General features: G+C 32.9%; 1 protein-coding gene across 1 annotated transcript in view; it reads left to right on the top strand.

Annotated features, from left to right (window-relative positions):
* Positions 1 to 7,634: 7,634 nt before the first annotated feature.
* Positions 7,635 to 21,145, top strand: part of LOC138711043 (advillin-like) — a 99,335-nt gene continuing 85,824 nt past the window's right edge. Inside the window, exon 1 of the mRNA XM_069842340.1 lies at positions 7,635 to 8,031. Within this exon, the coding sequence (XP_069698441.1) occupies positions 7,924 to 8,031 (108 nt within the window). The 5' untranslated portion in view covers positions 7,635 to 7,923. The remainder of the gene's footprint in view (positions 8,032 to 21,145) is intronic.

A 21,145-nucleotide genomic window follows, 5' to 3' on the forward strand; every position in this document is an offset into this window, starting at 1 on the left:
GTTAAATAAAGAATTAAAATTACAATCATCATCTCATCGTCTATGAATAGCCTCTGTAGTTTAAAAGGAACGTTAAATAAAGAATTACAATTACAATCATCATCTCATCGTCTATGAATAGCCTCTGTAGTTTAAAAGGAACGTTAAATAAAGAATTACAATTACAATCATCAACTCATCGTCTATGAATAGCCTCTGTAGTTTACAAGGAATGTTAAATAAAGAATTACAATTACAATCATCAACTCATCGTCTATGAATAGCCTCTGTAGTTTAAAAGGAACGTTAAATAAAGAATTACAATTACAATCATCATCTCATCGTCTATGAATAGCCTCTGTAGTTTAAAAGGAACGTTAAATAAAGAATTACAATCACAATCATCATCTCACCGTCTATGAATAGCCTCTGTAGTTTAAAAGGAACGTTAAATAAAGAATTACAATTACAATCATCACCTCACCGTCTATGAATAGCCTCTGTAGTTTAAAAGGAACGTTAAATAAAGAATTACAATTACAATCATCATCTCATCGTCTATGAATAGCCTCTGTAGTTTAAAAGGAACGTTAAATAAAGAATTACAATTACAATCATCAACTCATCGTCTATGAATAGCCTCTGCAGTTTAAAAGGAACGTTAAATAAAGAATTACAATTACAATCATCATCTCATCGTCTATGAATAGCCTCTGCAGTTTAAAAGGAACGTTAAATAAAGAATTACAATTACAATCATCAACTCATCGTCTATGAATAGTTTCTGCAGTTTAAAAGGAACGTTAAATAAAGAATTACAATTACAATCATCATCTCATCGTCTATGAATAGCCTCTGTAGTTTAAAAGGAACGTTAAATAAAGAATTACAATTACAATCATCATCTCATCGTCTATGAATAGCCTCTGTAGTTTAAAAGGAACGTTAAATAAAGAATTACAATTACAATCATCAACTCATCGTCTATGAATAGCCTCTGTAGTTTAAAAGGAACGTTAAATAAAGAATTACAATTACAATCATCATCTCATCGTCTATGAATAGCCTCTGTAGTTTAAAAGGAACGTTAAATAAAGAATTACAATTACAATCATCATCTCATCGTCTATGAATAGCCTGTGTAGTTTAAAAGGAACGTTAAATAAAGAATTACAATTACAATCATCATCTCATCGTCTATGAATAGCCTCTGTAGTTTAAAAGGAACGATAAATAAAGAATTACAATTACAATCATCAACTCATCGTCTATGAATAGCCTCTGTAGTTTAAAAGGAACGTTAAATAAAGAATTACAATTACAATCATCATCTCATCGTCTATGAATAGCCTCTGTAGTTTAAAAGGAACGTTAAATAAAGAATTACAATTACAATCATCATCTAATCGTCTATGAATAGCCTCTCTAGTTTAAAAGGAACGTTAAATAAAGAATTACAATTACAATCATCATCTCATCGTCTATGAATAGCCTCTGTAGTTTAAAAGGAACGTTAAATAAAGAATTACAATTACAATCATCATCTCATCGTCTATGAATAGCCTCTGTAGTTTAAAAGGAACGTTAAATAAAGAATTACAATTACAATCATCATCTCATCGTCTATGAATAGCCTCTGTAGTTTAAAAGGAACGTTAAATAAAGAATTACAATTACAATCATCATCTCATCGTCTATGAATAGCCTCTGTAGTTTAAAAGGAACGTTAAATAAAGAATTACAATTACAATCATCAACTCATTGTCTATGAATAGCCTCTGTAGTTTACAAGGAATGTTAAATAAAGAATTACAATTACAATCATCAACTCATCGTCTATGAATAGCCTCTGTAGTTTAAAAGGAACGTTAAATAAAGAATTACAATTACAATCATCATCTCATCGTCTATGAATAGCCTCTGTAGTTTAAAAGGAACGTTAAATAAAGAATTACAATTACAATCATCAACTCATCGTCTATGAATAGCCTCTGTAGTTTAAAAGGAACGTTAAATAAAGAATTACAATTACAATCATCATCTCATCGTCTATGAATAGCCTCTGTAGTTTAAAAGGAACGTTAAATAAAGAATTACAATTACAATCATCAACTCATCGTCTATGAATAGCCTCTGTAGTTTAAAAGGAACGTTAAATAAAGAATTACAATTGCAATCATCATCTCATCGTCTATGAATAGCCTCTGTAGTTTACAAGGAATGTTAAATAAAGAATTGCAATTACAACCATCATCTCATCGCCTATGAATAGCCTCTCTAGTTTAAAAGGAACGTTAAATAAAGAATTACAATTACAATCATCATCTCATCGTCTATGAATAGCCTCTGTAGTTTAAAAGGAACGTTAAAGAAAGAATTACAATTACAATCATCATCTCATCGTCTATGAATAGCCTCTCTAGTTTAAAAGGAACGTTAAATAAAGAATTACAATTACAATCATCATCTCATCGTCTATGAATAGCCTCTCTAGTTTAAAAGGAACGTTAAATAAAGAATTACAATTACAATCATCAACTCATCGTCTATGAATAGCCTCTGTAGTTTACAAGGAATGTTAAATAAAGAATTGCAATTACAACCATCATCTCATCGCCTATGCATAGTTTCTGTAGTTTAAAAGGAACGTTAAAAAAGGGATCAGAATTACAATCATCGTCTAATCGTCTGTGGATAGCCTCTGTAGTTCAAGAGAAAGGAAAAATTAAATTTGATATTATTATTATTATTATTATTATTATTATTATTATTATTATTATTATTATTTGTCTATTATTATTATTATTATTATTATTATTATTATTATTATTTTACGATCGTATTTTTTGCATTATTTTAATATCTGTTTTTACTCCGCAAAACGAGAAAGTCCAAAGTGTGATACCCCAAGCATAGGTTGGAGTACTTGTTTCCTACTTTCTTATCTATAATGACCACGTTTATAATTACGTTTATTTACTTTTCCTTGTACTGTAGGCATGTGGGCTGTTTTGCAACATTGGCTTAACTGCTCTATTTGTTGGCTGATTGAAACAAAAACCGTCGTTTATCACATTGAAGACCTTCTGGCTAGGTGGTAATGCAGACATCACTTTGTGGTACAATATGAGTTGCCAAGATTTGTCATCACCGAAGGATGTCATTTGGAACGAACGGTGCCAACGGGCTGAACTTAAGTCAATTGGTTCCCTCCCGCATTTAACTCTTGGCCACCATTCTATACTGTGTTTCATAATGTCTGACAAGCAAAGTAAACACAAGGGAGAAGGATAATTGCTACTCAACCAATGGCAGAGGTCACATCCCACGCTCATCTTCAATTTGGGGGCACTGAAGTGTTCTACTTCCGTCCAACTTCAAGGTAAGTCTGGAATGTGACCTCTTCCATTGGCTGAGTGCAATTACCTTTCTCCCTTGTGTTTACTTTGCCTGTCAGACATTTTGAAACGCAGTGTACAGTACGTGACTACACACATAGGGTGCTATTCATAGACATTTCGCAGCACGCGCTACGAGCGTACTAAGCTAGCCCCGGCTATCCACTGCTTACTTGTACAGAATTCAAATCATATCCTATCGCTAACACTGGTTTATGAATACGAAAAACGCTGATAATCCACCGAAAACCTGCGCTAAAAAGTCTATGAATACGGCCCTTATATTCTAATATATATATATATATATATATATATATATATATATATATATATATATATATAAAGGTTATGTTTTATTTAACGACGCTCGCAACTGCAGAGGTTATATCAGCGTCGCCGGATGTGCCGGAATTTTGTCCCGCAGGAGTTCTTTTACATGCCAGTAAATCTACTGACATGAGCCTGTCGCATTTAAGCACACTTAAATGCCATCGACCTGGCCCGGGATCGAACCCGCAACCTTGGGCATAGAAGGCCAGCGCTATACCAACTTGCCAACCAGGTCGACCTATATATATATATATATATATATATATATATATAATTTGAACTGGTAATGGAAATTACGGGAAAACGGCTGGACGGATTTTAATAAATGACCCCTCATTTTGAAGCTTGGAACTCAAAGTTTTTCGGAAAAATAGTAGTTTTCAGTGAAATGTCAATTTTTAGACATAATTTTCCTATTTTCCAAAATCCATCTGTCGTCAGTTTTGAGAACTAGCTAATAGCATTCACGGCCGACTTGATATACCCTTCGCTTTTTTTGTAAAGGAGGAGCGAAGCGAGCATCAAGTGGGCCGTGTTGCATTACAGAATAAAACAAAACACATACTACAGTAAACAATATTACACGAAGACCATGAAATGGATGAATTATATATTTATCCATGACCATGATCTGCAAGAATGCTGACATATTTAAGGCTCAAATTAAATTGGTTATTAAAAACTTAACTTACTAAAAATAATTTACAGGTTCGATTCTGTGGTGTGTAATTTTCTGAGTACAGCTGTGTATTGGATATTAAAAACTACAAAACTTGAGGTGGTTTGATGACATTATTACCATTAGAAATGAAATATTATTGTAGTTAATGCCATGATGTGACTTTTTAATTAATTATACATATTAATGCTATATTGATGATATGAAAGTGAAACGTTTTGGGGTTATTTAAGTAGATGTAGAGAACAACTTAAATTAGATTTTGATTTCTGTATTTTACTGAGTGGCGGCTATATAATATATATAGTATATGTTACTGAAAGCTATAAAAATTACGTAAGATAATAATATTATTAAAAATCAAATATTTTTATAATTATTAATCAAGCGGGGTTGAATCTTTTTCATATATTATTTAATGGCGGTGTGGTGTAGATATTTATATGCGTGGTTCTCTTCAGTATTGGCTTGAGAGAGAATCTTTCATTGTTGTGGAAGCAAATAACTTTCCGAATGTCTGGTATTCTTCATTGAAAATAAATCTGAAAAATGTTTATTTGAACGTCTAATGAACTTAGTTTGCAGCATTTGCTGCACAAGCCACTAGTTCTAAGTATAATACAGGTTGGTAGTGTAATAACTCCGCAGATTTTCAAAGCAAACAACTCATGTTGTATGGAACAAAAAAGTGTAATACCATATTGGTGGGAAGTTCATGGTTTTCTAAGAAAGAAATGTTTTTTTCCAAAATATTTAACAACCTCTTATTCGGTAACTATTGCGTCTAGGATCGTAATTTTTGTCCATATCGATAGAAAATCTAATAAAAAATCATTTATTCCTCTTGATTATTTTAATAGCGTGGACAGTTTTCGTGTAAATTTAATATATAAATAATTTAATTTGAAGCCATTAAACAACGCGACAAGATTGCAACGTTGTAGCCAGAGAGGCTATTAGAGGTAGTTCACATAAGCAGATAGCCTGAGTTTGTTGACCTCTTGCATGAGTATTACAAGAAGAGAGAAGGGGTGTGTTGGCGTCGATGTTGCCGGATTGCTGAAACTTCCAACTTAATTTTCTAATTAACCATGCAGTTAATCACAAAACGTAATATAGGTTTCAAATTCATTTAAGTGTAACCTATCGTCTGTTTCAAACTGCAGGGTTATTTCACTTCCACCTTGTATATGAAACTACAGACACTGCCTTATAAGCAATGTTGGTTTTGCAGCAAAAGTTTAATTAGGATGCGTTGTGACAAGAAATTAATCTAATCTTCAAATATTCTGAGGTCTTGAGCCACCTTTCAACGATGTTTGTTATCCCGCGACGGTACCAGTTTCTGGTTTCTGATGCGAAGAATTTGGTCATACCCATTTCAACGGCTTCCAAGTTTTGCAGATTTCTTCCGCGCAGGAAGTGGGCCATGGATCGAAACAGATGGTAATCTGAGGGCGCTAGATCAGGGCTATATGTCGGATGTGGTAGCAGTTCCATTCCACCAAATTCTTGGTTTTTTTCCTTGATAGGGCCTAGTTCAAGCGGTATGCGGTCTCGCATTGTCCTGTTGCAAGAGAATTCTATTTCTTTTAACTAAATCCGGGTACCTACTTGGACTCTAACTTTGAGAAAGGAACAGAGGTTAAGGGAGTTTGAGAATAAGGCGCTTAAGAAAATATTTGGGACTCAGGGATGAAGTTACAGGAGAATGGAGAAAGTTACACAACGCAGAACTGCACGCATTGTATTCTTCACCTGACATAATTAGGAACATTAAATACAGATGTTTGAGATGGGCAGGGCATGTAGCATGTAAGGGCGAATCTAGAGTGTTAGTTGGGAGGCCGGAGGGAAAAAGACCTTTGGGGAGGCCGAGACGTAGATGGGAAAATAATATTAAAATGGATTTGAGGAAAATGGGATATGATGGTAGAGACTGGATTAATCTTGCTCAGGATAGGGACCGATGGCGGGCTTATGTGAGGGCGGCAATGAACCTGCGGGTTCCTTAAAAGCCAATAAGTAAGTAAGTAAGTATTATTATTATTATTATTATTATTATTATTATTATTATTATTATTGTTATTACATTTTAAAATGGCACTTGGAATGTTACAAGTCTATATAGAACAGGAGGGGTAATATTAGTAGCAAAAGAACTAGCTACTAGCTAGATATAGAATAGACTTTGTGGGAGTACAGGAGGTTAGGTTAGATGGGAACGGCATAACACAAATAGGAGATTATTTGTTGTATTATGGGGAAGGAAATGATAATCACCAATTAGGAACAGGATTCTTTATTCATAAAAGAATAAAATCAGCAGTAAAAAAGGTCGAATTTATCAGTGATAGGTTATCGTATTTAGTACTTAAGGTAGATGGTGCGATATCATAGTTATAAATGCTCATGCCCATACAGAAGAGAAAGACGACCATATAAAGGATAGCTTCTATGAGGAATTGGAACAGACTTTTGATCAGTTACCTAGATATCACATGACAATTAAACGCAGAATAAATATGGGAAATGCCTGTTAATATTCGGTTGAGAAGCTTTTATCATTCAGTCTGCTGTCAAAAAATCTGAAAGTTAGAATTTATAGAACAGTTATATTACCGGTTGTTCTTTATGGTTGTGAAACTTGGACTTTCACTTTGAGAGAGGAACATAGGGTGTTTGAGAATAAGGTGCTTAGGAAAATATTTGGGGCTGAGAGAGATGAAGTTATAGGGGAATGGAAAAAGTTACACAACACAGAACTGCACGCATTGTATTCTTCACCTGACATAATTAGTAACATTAAATCCAGACGTTTGAGATGGGCAGGGCATGTAGCACATATGGACGAATCCAGAAATGCATATAGAGTGTTAGTTGGGAGGCCGGAGGGAAAAAGACCTTTGGGAAGGCCGAGACGTAGATGGGAGGGTAATATTAAAATGGATTTGAGGGAGGTGGGGTATGATGATAGAGAATGGATTAATCTTGCTCAGGATAGGGACCGATGGCGGGCTTATGTGAGGGCGGCAATGAGCCTCCGGGTTACTTAAAAGCCAGTAAGTAAGTAAGTAACATTTTAAAACGGCAATGTCTTCGCAAGAAGTAGGAGCTGCTTGTGAGCCACTCCACTACGCAGTGCGGTGTACAGGTCTCACCGGACTAGCCGGATGTGAAAGAAACGGCACATGCGTCACGTCACATGTGGAGGCGTCGTGGTTGGATGAGCCCGCCATTAACCTGAGTCAGAGTTAACCATCCGTGGCACAACCTCCCCGACAGCAGCGCTCATTGTTGCCGCGACCTTCCTCGGTTCCGGTGCGCGCGGATTATTGTTCTGTCCAAGAAGCCGCTGCAGGGGTGAGAATTCCCACATCACATGGAGGAGCGATGGGTCTAGCTGCAGACTACACCCGACCTAGCGCCTGTACGCCTCGCGTGGTCAGCGAGTGGACTTGTGTTGTTTTTTGCGTGTGAATGTTTGAATACAGTTTTACGCAACACCTGGATCTGGTATCGAGGTGACATGGTGTCATGATAAACTCGCACAAACACAGAGGTGTTCGTCGGGATCTGAAGCACGATCGTCAAGATACCAGCAACTACCGCGTGTTTGTGATATCGCCAGACATGCCTCCCGTGGTGAGTATCTGCTCCGCTGACGTTTGTGTGCTACAGGGTGAGTCGAGTTAATTCTCGGCAGATTCTAGGCTGCAGCGATCGTGGGCAGGGTTTGTAAGAATGTAGAAGAGTCTCCATTACCCCGCCTTCAATTATCGGTTTCAGAAAGTGCCTTAAATACGGGGGGATAAATGAACTTTTTCGAGCAAATGCTGGGTAACTTTCGGTGCTGGACCCCGGACTCATTTCACCGGCATTATCACCTTCATATCATTCAGACGCTAAATAACCTAGATGTTGATACAACGTCGTAAAATAACCCAATAAACTAAAAAAAAAAAAATAAAAAAAATAAACTTTTTACTTCCATTATACGAAATAGAAAAGAAAATATTTTCATACCGGAACGTAATATCACAAGCAGTGGCGTACGCAGAAATTTGTCAAGGGAGAGGTTATTACTAAAATTGCTTATAATTTACATTATCTGTATTTTAAATTTTGTGTAGGCCTATTATTATTATTATTATTATTATTATTATTATTATTATTATTATTATTATTATTATTATTATTATTATGTTACGGTATACTTATTAATATCTTTATACAACCTCTAAAACACAATTTTTTCACAGCCATCCACTTCTTAACAAACAAGATAAAATTCATATTGTGTCGACTTCATTTTATTACAAGATCGCTACTAAGCGGTAGGTCTCTATAATAAAGATAGCGTTGTTATAATTCGAACGTGCAGCAGCACCAAGCACAGGAATTATACTGAAGGAAGGGTAGGAATGTTACTATGACAATGAAAAATTAGAGAAGGGAAAACGATTATGGAGACTCAAATATAAATATATGTAATTCTTTTTAAGTTCAAGAAAGGGAAGAGAGTTCAAACCCGGTAACTCTTCTCTTGCTTACGCCACTGATCACAAGAGTTCTCATCTTAGCGCGAGTGTATTTTCCAGAGTGATGAAAACTTGCGTGATATTTGAATAAGAGTATTTCGCCAATAATAATAATAATAATAATAATAATAATAATAATAATAATAATAATAATAATAATAATAATAATAATAGTCTGCTATGAGGCCTAAATAACATATTTTTAAGTCGCTGACCAAATATATTACATTTCAGTTGCCTCCTACAATTTGTAAAATTGATGGGTAAACATTTGACAAGAACTGTTGAAATTATAAGCCTAGCTTAATATTCATTTTGTTTTTCTTCCGATAATTTATGATAAACAATTTTACTTACACTTATGTGTTTCTCGTTACAGTTTCAATCTATAAACTTATGCACTGACAAATTATTAGACTGAAATTTGTAACACTAAACACAAAAGTATAAATAAAAGTATAGATATTATGTTTAGTGAAAGAGCAAAATTAAACAAACATTTAAGGTTATCACATCTTATTTTATACTAGGTACTTTTAATCGACAAGATAAGAACTTTTGTGATATTTTAATAAGACTATTTCGCGAATATATTAATAAATAATTTATAACATATACAAAAAGGATATATTATAAATTATACAGATATTTAATGCTTACATTTGCTAGCATGGCATCACGCAATATCACGGCCCACTGCATTGTTAAGGAAACAATGAAAATATTTAACATATGAATATAAGGTACGTTCAATCTAACGCTTGAGATAATAATCTTAGGATTAAACATATCTATAACGAATAACTAAAATTAACATATCCTTAGCCATTATGGAAATATTGCAAAATTATATTAATTTTTATTTAAAAAATTATACCTATTAATGAACATTTTAAAACAAAATTGCATGATTTACACATATTTATTCGAAACATTTCGTGAAATTAGTGTATCTCTAGGTGATAAAGAAAAAAAAAGTCTCATTTCTATTGCTTCTCTTAAATCTTTCTTGACTTTTGGTCAGAATTCAGAGACGTGGCCTACTATAACGTTATAGCATTTTAACTTTCTCTCTTTTCCTGTATTTTTAAGAATGTGTTGTAATTCTAGGCTTGGCTATGCGATCGAGGTCTAAAAAGACAGTGATGTGTTAATCAAGCTCGCTAAACAAAGCGGTGTTAGTTATTAGAACCCATTAGCATCTTTTTGTATTCCTGCCGTATTTAAAACGCCAGAGCATGCGTAGGAAAGCTGTGCTGTCAAGTGTGAACTGCAATACCTTTCCTTCACTACTTTATAAGGATGAAGGTTCAGACAGGATCTCGAAAACAAAGCAAATCACCTCATTGCATTCGAATGTTCAATAAGACTGAGGAGAAAAATTGTGAAGGATCAAATATAATACGTTCCAATTATGAACGTGATATTATATTTGTACATTTTTCCAGTGCAGTCAACAGCAATAAAATGTTACTCATAAATAACGTACCTTACAATATAACGACGATTACTGGATAACAAACAACAAAAAACGTTGATTTTTCATTAGCATGGAGAAAAGTAACGTCGATTGCTAGGAGAAATGCACTCGTGGCTTTCTTTGTGCCAATAACATGATTTTAAATTATACATTTATATTTGCTCGTTTATTTCGCCCTCCTCCGTCATTATCACCACCTTCTTCTTCTTCTTCTTACATTCTTCCTCTTCTCTTATCACCACCACCATCATCATCACCTCCTTCATCTTTTCATGTTTTCTTTTCTTTCCCCATAATTTTCATCTTCCATTTCGCTCTCTCTCTCTCTCTTTTCCAGCTATTTCTCAAAGGAAACCTTGATAATGTTCTTACTATTTTTTTGCGCGATGTTGCGTTATTTCTTACTTACTCTGCCTTTGTTGTTGATTTGCCACGCAAGTTGAAATCACACGATAACTGGTTACTAAAGAAATCCTAGAAATTTAACACAGAACTAACACACAGAAAACACACGGAAATTAAAACAAGAGATTATTTATTTATAGTAAAATTAAACATGTGTTTAGCACATTCATTAAAGCTGATTGTAAAAACGTTTTTTTTAAACAAAACTGCTTACATTAATGATTTATCTAAATTCTATTTATTCCAACAATGTACACATTTCTATAGCAACGTGCGATGAGTAAATCGACCTACAAAAAATTACACACTGCCAGTTCTCAATACATTGAAATTATAATTTTTTATACTTCGTGTAGTGTAAATATATAGACTATATATTGAACTGTAAGTAATGCCATTAATTTAGGCGGTTATTCTTTGAGATATTTCAAACACAATTTTGCCCATTTTTACTTCCTTTTCGAGATAAAAATTGTTTTATACGAAACATTTCATAGCGTGTTTTGAGAAAGTCATTGATTTAATTCCCAATATGCTCAGTCAGTTTAAGATAGCAGTGTATTATGATAATGAATGATTGAAAGAATTTTAGTTTTGTTCTTTAAATATACAGAAATTTGAAGTACAAAGCTAAAATTCTTACAATAATTTATTATCATATTTCACTGCTCTCTTAAATTGACTGAGTATATTGGGAATTAAATCAATGACTTTGCCATGATATGTTTCGTATAAAACAATAAAATGTTTATCTCGAAAAGAATTAGAAAACGAGCAAAATTATATTAAACTTTTTTGTTTCAAATATCTCAAAGAATAACCCCCTTAAATTAATGACATTACTTACGGTTCCATCTGTATATGTAATTAAAAATAAATATATAATTAAAATCTATCTTCATAAAATTTATTTATTTATTTATTTCAATGTAAACTATGATCGTGAAAAGAATAGTATAGTCTATGCTACTTTTTGTTAAGTACATAACAGAATCTCTGACATAGAAATAAGCTATATTGCGTCTCGTTTTTCCAAACTTTTCGTCGATTGTGTTACAACGTATACGTAATGCACTTATCCTACACGTAGCGTAGTATACTATGACCATAGGTTCATATAGTACAGTAGTATGGAATTCCTACACCATCCCACTACTTCTTGAATTTGTATCATAAAAATTGATTTCGTAAATATACGCAAAATGATTAATGACAATTTCGACGCAATAGTCGAACAAAATGATAAGTTAATACCGCTTCATTTTATAGACAGCTTTTAAGAACGTGGAATATGCCTGCTCTAGATAACAGAGTCTGAAAAATGTGCATCATGGCAACGGAGGATCAGCTGGAGAGGTTCCAGATCAGTGAACTTGCTCGTGACGCTTCGGCTCGCCGATCGTGAACTAGAGAGATTGTTAACAAATTCCACTCGGCTGGAATCAAAAGTGAACACAATATCGTAATTGTGGGTACAACATCAAGTGTTCCAAGTGAGCAGAATTTATACTACTGAGCTTCGCAGGTCAATGTTATAACTTAATAATAATAATAATAATAATAATAATAATAATAATAATAATAATAATAATAATAATAATAATAATAATAATAATAATAATTTAGGAATTGTTAGCAAGACTTGGCAATGGATTGTATAATGCATACCACGTTATATTTTGGTAATGAAATTTTATTTTCCAACGCCCAGTATCATGTAGTTGTCGCGGAAAAAAGTGATATTGCGAGTTCTTTGACGCATCTTGTATAACGTCTAGTATTCTAGTGATTCTTGGACATATTTCGAACATTCTGTATATCTTATATTGTTAAATGGCTATTATAATAATTATTATTATTTCGTATACGAGTACGTTGACATTCTTAACTCTTACTAATAATTTTTAATCACATACCTTAATGTTCGTCCTCAGCACAAGACATTGCAACCTCGGTTTTAGTCCACGTGGATTAGACAAGTAGGTGTCATTTAATAATGGAAGCAGCTTATTGGTTGCAATATTGAAATTGAGGCGAGTGATTGGAGGCGGCGACATAAGAAATTGGAAACAATAATGGAATTAAATTTCAAAGACCTGCCGAATGTTAACCATGAGAGCGCGGCGATAATAAATTAACTAAAGAAAATGGAGACTTCAGTCAACATTAAAGAAATACTGATTTAGAAAAAAATATATCGTCTCAATAGTTTATCGCAATATTTTTTTTTTTCATTTCATTGATGCGATCATGAGTTCAGAAATGTTTGAGAAGAAAGCTACTTTGTATTAATGGAAAATTTATGAAAAAAAAAAGTCATCTCTATGGTTAAAACAATTTGATAAGGCAATCTGTGACGATGTTAACATGCAATACAATAATTTGAAATGGAAAGTAAATTAGCCTACATAGAATATATGTCGCTATTTCTTTCAAGTGTAACTTTCTGACACGAAAGGACATCTCAGTTGGTACATCGACATATCTATCACCCGTGAATATGCGATTCTGGAAAGGAAATTGCATCGAATGTTATGAAATCACAATAGTTGCCAAGGTCGAGCTAGTCGAGTTGATTTTCCGTACGTCCTGGTTTTACCTTGTTTCATAACGCCGCAGAACAAATGACAAACCACAATGCAAACGATCACGTCAGTTACACGATATGCAATGTTCGTACCCACGCCACGTAACAAAATACGGTTGAAATTCTATTTTCAGAACGAGTGCGATATGTTTGTGCCAAAATAGTACATCGAAATGTATCAAATGCAACAATAAAAAGTGAATCACTATAATTAATTGCGTATAACGTTAATGCTGTTCGAGATTGTTATTGTGAGCATGGTTAGGATTGTGAGGATGTTTCTGTTTAATATTTCTTTACGTTTCTGTTTTCATACCCCGCGCATTTAAATTTAACAAGGCGGAGCCTTCTCGTTAACTCCTTCATAATCGTTTCCTCATTCCATGAGGCCTAGTCTCCAGACAACAATACAATTGATAGTCGAAACGATTCACACATCAATACGACGCCAATGAGTTGTTTGAAATTGTAATGAATAATATGTCATTCATTACAGAGAACTGGATTAATTCGGAAATTAATATCATAGTTAAGTATTTTAGAATTAGATAATGTTAAATTAAATACTTCGGTCTTCATATTCCCGGAATTTAAATTTAAAAAGGCAGAGCCTTTTCTTTAACTCCTTCATAATCGCTTCCTCATTCCATGAGGCCTAGTCTAGAGACTACAATGCAATTGATAGTCGAAACGATTCACACATCAATATGACGCCAATGAGTTGTTTCAAATTTGTAATGAATCATAATAATATGTGATTACAGAGACCTGAATTCCTTTGGAAATTAATACCACTGTAAGTCCTTTACAAATAGAGTATGTTAAATTAACTATTTGTCTATATACTCCCGGAATTTAAATTTAGCAAGGAGCAACCTTCTCGTTGGCCACTTCATAATCGCTTCCTCATTCCATGAGGCCTAGACTCGAGACAACGAAACGAGACACAGAACAATATGACGTCATTGAGTTGTTTCGAATTGTAATACGTAGTTACAGAGACTTGGATTCATTTTAAAATTAATACCACAGTTAAGTACATTAGAATTAGACAATGTTAAATTAATTATTTCGATCTTTATACTCCCCGTATTTATTAATCACTTCATTTGTGCACTAATAATAATAATAATAATAATAATAATAATAATAATAATAATATTAAATTAAAATCACGTTGAACATTTCGTTAAGATTTTAGACGTTAAAAAAATGAATTCATTATGATGTCACTTGCATTCGTTTCCCCTTGTGTTTAATCATGGCTGCTTGGATCCGAAACAACTATTTTTTACCACAGTAATCCAAGGCTTACTGTAATTAATAATGTCACTGTATTAACAACAGAAGGTGTGACCACAATCTAGTATATACAGTCACGAATCTTGAGTTGTGAGGGTGCTAGGAACAATAGATTGTGCCGGTACTATTTCGCATCGTCTGTAATGAGGCGATATTAGCAATCCTAGTGGTTAGCAACTATCTATGGATGCATATTTACTACGTATTGAGCTTCGTGACTGTATATACTAGACTGTGGTGTGACCATAATTTCTCTAATGTTAAACAATTCTTAAGTAAATCAGAAAATCACGCAAACCTGATATATACTGTAAGATTACAGGTTTATTCAAGAGACAGGACATTTTTTGAAATATTTTACAGTTGACACATACTTTCTCATGCGTGTTACGTGTTTCACAACAATTCCACTCCTTTATCATGTTATGAATGATATTGCTGTCCATAGTTTATTTTCTTGAACTATTATTCAAAAGACATAGTGTACGTAAATGAGATCATTTAAAATGCATCCAAATAAGAACATCATCGTCATCGACTTCAGGACTTGGGTATACTGATCCGTTCCCCTTCGATCCGAAGGTCTATAATAGGGCCTAAACCATTTATTTGGGGATGCAATTCTCTGTCACCATTTGTATAACTTAATATGTTAAAACCAGTTAATTTTATGTAGAATGTAAAAGACATCAGAGTAGGTTGAATTTACTTCTCGGTCCGTGACAGTTTGTGAAATAGAAGCGTACCAACCTTCGTTTTCTCTTTCTTAAAAAGTAAAAAAAAAAGTTTATTTATTTATGTCGTGGCACTGTCTTGTGGCGGTCTATTTCCAACTATGGACACGTTTTTTAAATTCGCCGATGAGCTCATCATGACAGTGCATTTTCAGGTCGTTCTTATTCGTCTCTTCCGCAAGATTTCATCGGCGCTCGTCGGAACCTGTTTTTAAATTCGCCGATAAAATACACAGATACACACGGGTCTCATCGGGCTTCAGGATTAGAACGGTAGATGTCAGGTTTGTTTGTTTGTGATTGGTAGCGCTTGGCAGCTGACCACGCGTTATCGATAGTAATGCATTATGTTCTTGCCAAAAAAAAAATAAATAAATAAATTGCGGATTAAAATCAGAAACGTCTTCTAAAACAAAAGACGATGTATTTTCAATTCATTTCATTGAAAGAGGAAAGTAGAATAAAAAACGAGAACTACATTTATATTGTACTATCATTCCGCGCTACAGTAATGTAGAACAGAAGTAACATTTTCGTCAGTCCTGATTTTGAATTTGAATTTATTGCAAGCAAAAATTACATAATAATAATAATAATAATAATAATAATAATAATAATAATAATAATAATGATTTATTTAACCTGGCAGAGTTAAGGCCATACGGCCTTCTCTAACACTCAACCAGGAGTAAAGACTGCGTTACAAAAACACTACAAATTTACAAAGTACACTACAATTTTACACACAAAACTGAATAAGATAATAATAATAATAAAATGTAAACAACAAATAAGAAGAAATCAGACATAATATATAACATACACAAAGAAAGAAAAAAGCATAATAATATGTGAACAGCAGGTCAAAATAAATGAGGCATACAAAAAAAAAAGACAATTATTCATAATAATAATAATAATAATAATAATAATAATAAGAATAGTAATAATGATGATAATAATAATAATAATAATAATAATAATAATAATAGTAGTAGTAATAAAATAGTGCAATACAAAGTATACAGTGAATACAATATTTCTAAGTACACACAATAAGGAAAATTAAGATTATATATAGCTCAACTTATCACATTAGAGATATAACATTATCGGAAAATATGAAAACAAAAATATAAAATAAGTTGAATATCATTAGAACATAAAAAAATGTGAATACGTGGAAACATGCAATACAACACTTGTCATAATAGTAAGTTAGTTTGGCAACTCGTCATAAGATAATTTTCTAACTTGGATTTGAAAGAATTCAATGTTCGGCAGCCCTTGACTTCAGGCGGCAGAGAGTTCCAGTGACGAGAGGTAGCAACAGTGAAAGATGAGGAATACAGAGACGATGCGTGAAGTGGAATTTCTAGCGTGTTATCGCGTTGTGATCGAGTATTAATATTATGATAGCGAGAGAGAGTATGAAATCGAGCGAATAAATAATATGGGGATGAAGTGTGCATAATAGGCTATTTACAAAGATTTTACAATATTATACTATTGTAATATACAGGGTGGAAGTGAAATAGCCTTGCAGGTTTTCAGAGCTTATAGCTCATGATTGGTTGAAAGTTAATAGTTTTTTTTTTTAGAAAAAAAATGTTTTCTTTTTCTCAAATGTTCAACAACCTCTTATTCGATAACTATTAAGAGTAGGACCGTGATTTTTTGTTCATATCGATAGGAAAACTAAAAAAGAATAATTTATTCCTCTGGCGTATTTCAATAGTGTGGATGGTTTTCGTGTAAATTTAATTTTAAAACCTCTAATTTCAAACCACTGCACATGCGAGTTGGTTGCAAAACAGCGCCACAGAACAGCTCATCTAGCGAGACTCATCTTACATCTGTATCACGAGAAAAGTGTGTTAGCGGCGATGTTGCCGGACTGCTGAAACTTCAAACTTAATTTTATAATTAACCGTGCATTTAATCACAAAACGTAATAATAGATTTTCTATTCATATTTTTACTCTATCGTCACTTTCAATCTACACTTCCACCCTGTATAAAGAAATGATTTTATAATTCTTTTAAAATAATTACAAAGGAAAATAAAAAATAAAAATGACAGCACTCGTATTCTAGCTAAGTTATCGGAGCAATTTGTGAAGTCACGAACACAATTAAATCGATGAAAAAGTACGATGAATTATAGCTGAATGTAGGGAGAGTGGAGGGACTTGTGAAATTTGCCAATTTTTGGTTAAAAAATTGAAATTTGTTATACAAATTATCTCGTACTCTAATGATTATACCAGCTAAGTTTTGTGACAGTGCGGCAATCCAAACAGCTGTTCTGTCGTCCATTTAGTTTAGACAGTTGTGAAAGAGTGCAGTGGAACAAAGATCTTTACTTATTTTTCTCCTATCTATTTTCCTTACACTTTCCTTGGTTAAAAATAAAGTTTCTCTCCAGTGCCTAAACCTACAGATATGGACTTTCCAGCACACATTTTTCAATAAATTGTGAATTGTTTTGAATTGTGAAGAATATAAATAATTTTATAATTTTTAAATTTGATTTTAAGTTTGTTGTTTTCGAAAATTAAAATTTTAAGAATAAAAAAAATATTTCAGGCAAACCAGACTTCTTCAAAATTCTGATACGTACAGGCATAAATATGTGTCTTTAGCTACATCTTAGTTTTTAAAACATTACTCTACGTTTGATGGCTTTAAAAAGAAAAAAAATAGTGGACCAATATAATTTTAATTAACAATTTAAAATTATTTTTAATTACACGAAATGTCCCTTATCATTAGGTTATAAACGTGTGGTAAAAATGAGAATGATGCATGTACTAGTCTTTCAGATTCAAATTTCACCTGTCTCTTTAAAAAAATGTCCTAGCTGTAATGCTGGATTAACATTGCATAGAATATACTGTATTATTTTGCTGTTATTAAAATGACAATAAAACCTAACCGGAATGCAGGACATTGTAGGACATCGTTATGTCATGGGAACAGTGAGTAGACATTTTTATAAAAATCACAAACTTTATTTTTAATCTTTAAATGGATTCTAAGGCCCTTAATTAATATAAAAAAATACATGGCTTGATCACAATCTCTCTCTAGTGCACAAAGTAATATAGGCTATTTTGGATGATCCTTTTGTGAGTCATCTGAACAAGCTTGTGACGCTATAGCACAAGTTCTATATAGGTTGTGTAAGCAGTCGTGGTCATCCAGTTAGCAGTGATTCCGATTCTGCTGGCCTTCTGATTCCATTGTCAGCTACATGACGATTGTCAATTTTTATAATGTATGTTTGTAAAGCGATGGTTGATGACGGATTCAGGAAGTAGCAATCCGCTATCTACCACGTGTAAATTTATGAACAAGGTTTTCAGAAGTAAAGCATAATTGCAATTTTAATTTAATGCGGAGATTTTTTTACAGAAAGCTCAGAGACGCCCAACCTTGTATTTAGAAATGAATATTTTTATGGAAACGAAATGTTTTTGTGACAGTTGTTGTACGAGTTATATCATCGAGAACATTTTTAAGTGGCATACTAGATTTTTAAAAATTGTAATGAATAATAATAATAATAATAATAATAATAATAATAATAATAATAATAATAATAATAATAATAATATGTCATTATAGAGGATTTGATTCATTTGGAAATTAATATCACAGTTAAGTACGTTAGAATTTTATGTTTTTATAATTCCCGCATTTATTAATCACTCTTAATTGTGTGCGAATAATTTGTTATTCAATTAAAATTAAGTTTAATATTTTGTTAAGCTTTTACACGTTAAAACGCTTTTCACGTAAATCTTTTCGAAGTCCACCTGATACCGAAATCACAGATCCACTTCAACTGTTTTAACACGGTCCCCTTGTATAAAGATATAAATCACTGAAATAAAGAAGCATCAAAATACGTTATTCATTTATTAATTAATACGTCATCGTTATTGTTGAAATTGTGTATTATAAAGAGACGATATCCCGGATGGCTGGGCGGTTTCTTTCAGGAAATGTTGTGAAACACATAACCTCTTAAGGGGAGAGGATGGTATTTGTTTAACTTTTTTCCTATTTGGTGTAAAATATTAATTTTGTGTATGTAGAGAGCTCATAGCTGTAGCAACTCAACCAAAAATAAATATTTTGAAAAAAAAATATATTTGGGGGCCCAGATTTGAAAAAAATATACCCAATGCAGGATTTTACTAAAACCGATATATCTAAACTATTTTTAAAGGTAGATTCATCCAGTTTTTTGCAATGTACTTGCAAAAGCATGCTCTACAAACTGTCTGTAACATAATTTTGATATTAATCCCTACGTTTGTAAAATAAACAATTAAAATTTAATAACACTTTTCTGAATTCCTTTGTTGCAAAGAAACGGACGTAGTTTTAAAATGAAATCAATTAACAAAATTCTGTTACAGAGAAAAGTTTCGCAATAGTCTAAAGAATGTGTGTTCTAAATTTCATGCATGTATCTTTAATAGTTCAGAAATTATATCCATTTTTGTCTTGCAATATAGCAAAAAAAAAAAAATGAAGTTACCGTAAACCGATAAAATGGGGAGAGTGATTTAAAAATCCATAGCGCAGGAAGTTTAAAAATGGCGTCTCAACATCCGATAAGGACACAAATACCCACAAAATATTATGCTATGCATTCCACACATATCACAGAGTATTTAAAAATATATTTTTTTTCAATTTACTCATTTTTCACCAAAAAATACCATCCTCTCCCCTTAAAATATAAAAACAAATGAGACTGGATCCGCTAATATTATAAGTACAGGTTGAGTATTTCATTTCATCAATGTTGTAGCAGAAGCATAACCTGGGCTATGAATGAACAAATGAAGTTCCTTAACGAACGACTGCATTCGACTGGCATCGACGCAACATCCAGGAAAGGCACTGTTGCAAACCTTGTTACAATTTTTATCGAGTGGTACATAGGCTATATGGCAGAAGGATAATAAATGGCTATAGCCTACTGATAGTGGAACAATGATATTATAACAAAAAGATGGCGTAACTCAAATTGAAATTAGAAGCCCGACGATAATTCAACACTCAGAGCAGAATTTACAGCCATAAAAGAGTGACAAGCTTATTAAGATTACGGAGAAAAGAGGCGTATGAATACTACAGATAGTAAGAGCTCAATACCACACTTATGAAGCTATCAACATTTAATTGATAAAACCAGAACTAATAAAATGTAAGATATGGTTAGATTGGAACCTTATTCCAACGTGCACATTGATAGTCACCCACTCATATCGGAATTTATGGAAACGAATTGGTGAACATTAGCTGAACAAGGATCGAAAGCGACAGAAACTTGCAACAGAAACCTGACATATTCGGAAATGTACTCAAAAGTCAAGAGTGAGTTAAGAAAAAGTGGAAAGTCCCTTCCAAACGTGACTGCAAAAGAAATGTCTATGCGAAATTATATCGTTTTCCGAGGACTTTAGCAAACATGGCGAGGTGGAAAGCTATTTTCCTGAGATTAGTTTTTTTAAAAACATGTAAATACGACCTTCATAAACATGTTCACGTTATTATTTAATATGAATTGATTTTAAATTATTCATATACTTTTATTTTACATCATTAATAAGAATATTACACGAAAACAGTGAAACTGCAGTTTATATGGTATTCCACAGCCTTCCTTATTATCCGTGGATGCTGTCAT

This window comes from Periplaneta americana, chromosome 12, assembly GCF_040183065.1.
Source record: "Periplaneta americana isolate PAMFEO1 chromosome 12, P.americana_PAMFEO1_priV1, whole genome shotgun sequence".
Taxonomy (NCBI): Eukaryota; Metazoa; Arthropoda; class Insecta; order Blattodea; family Blattidae; genus Periplaneta; species Periplaneta americana.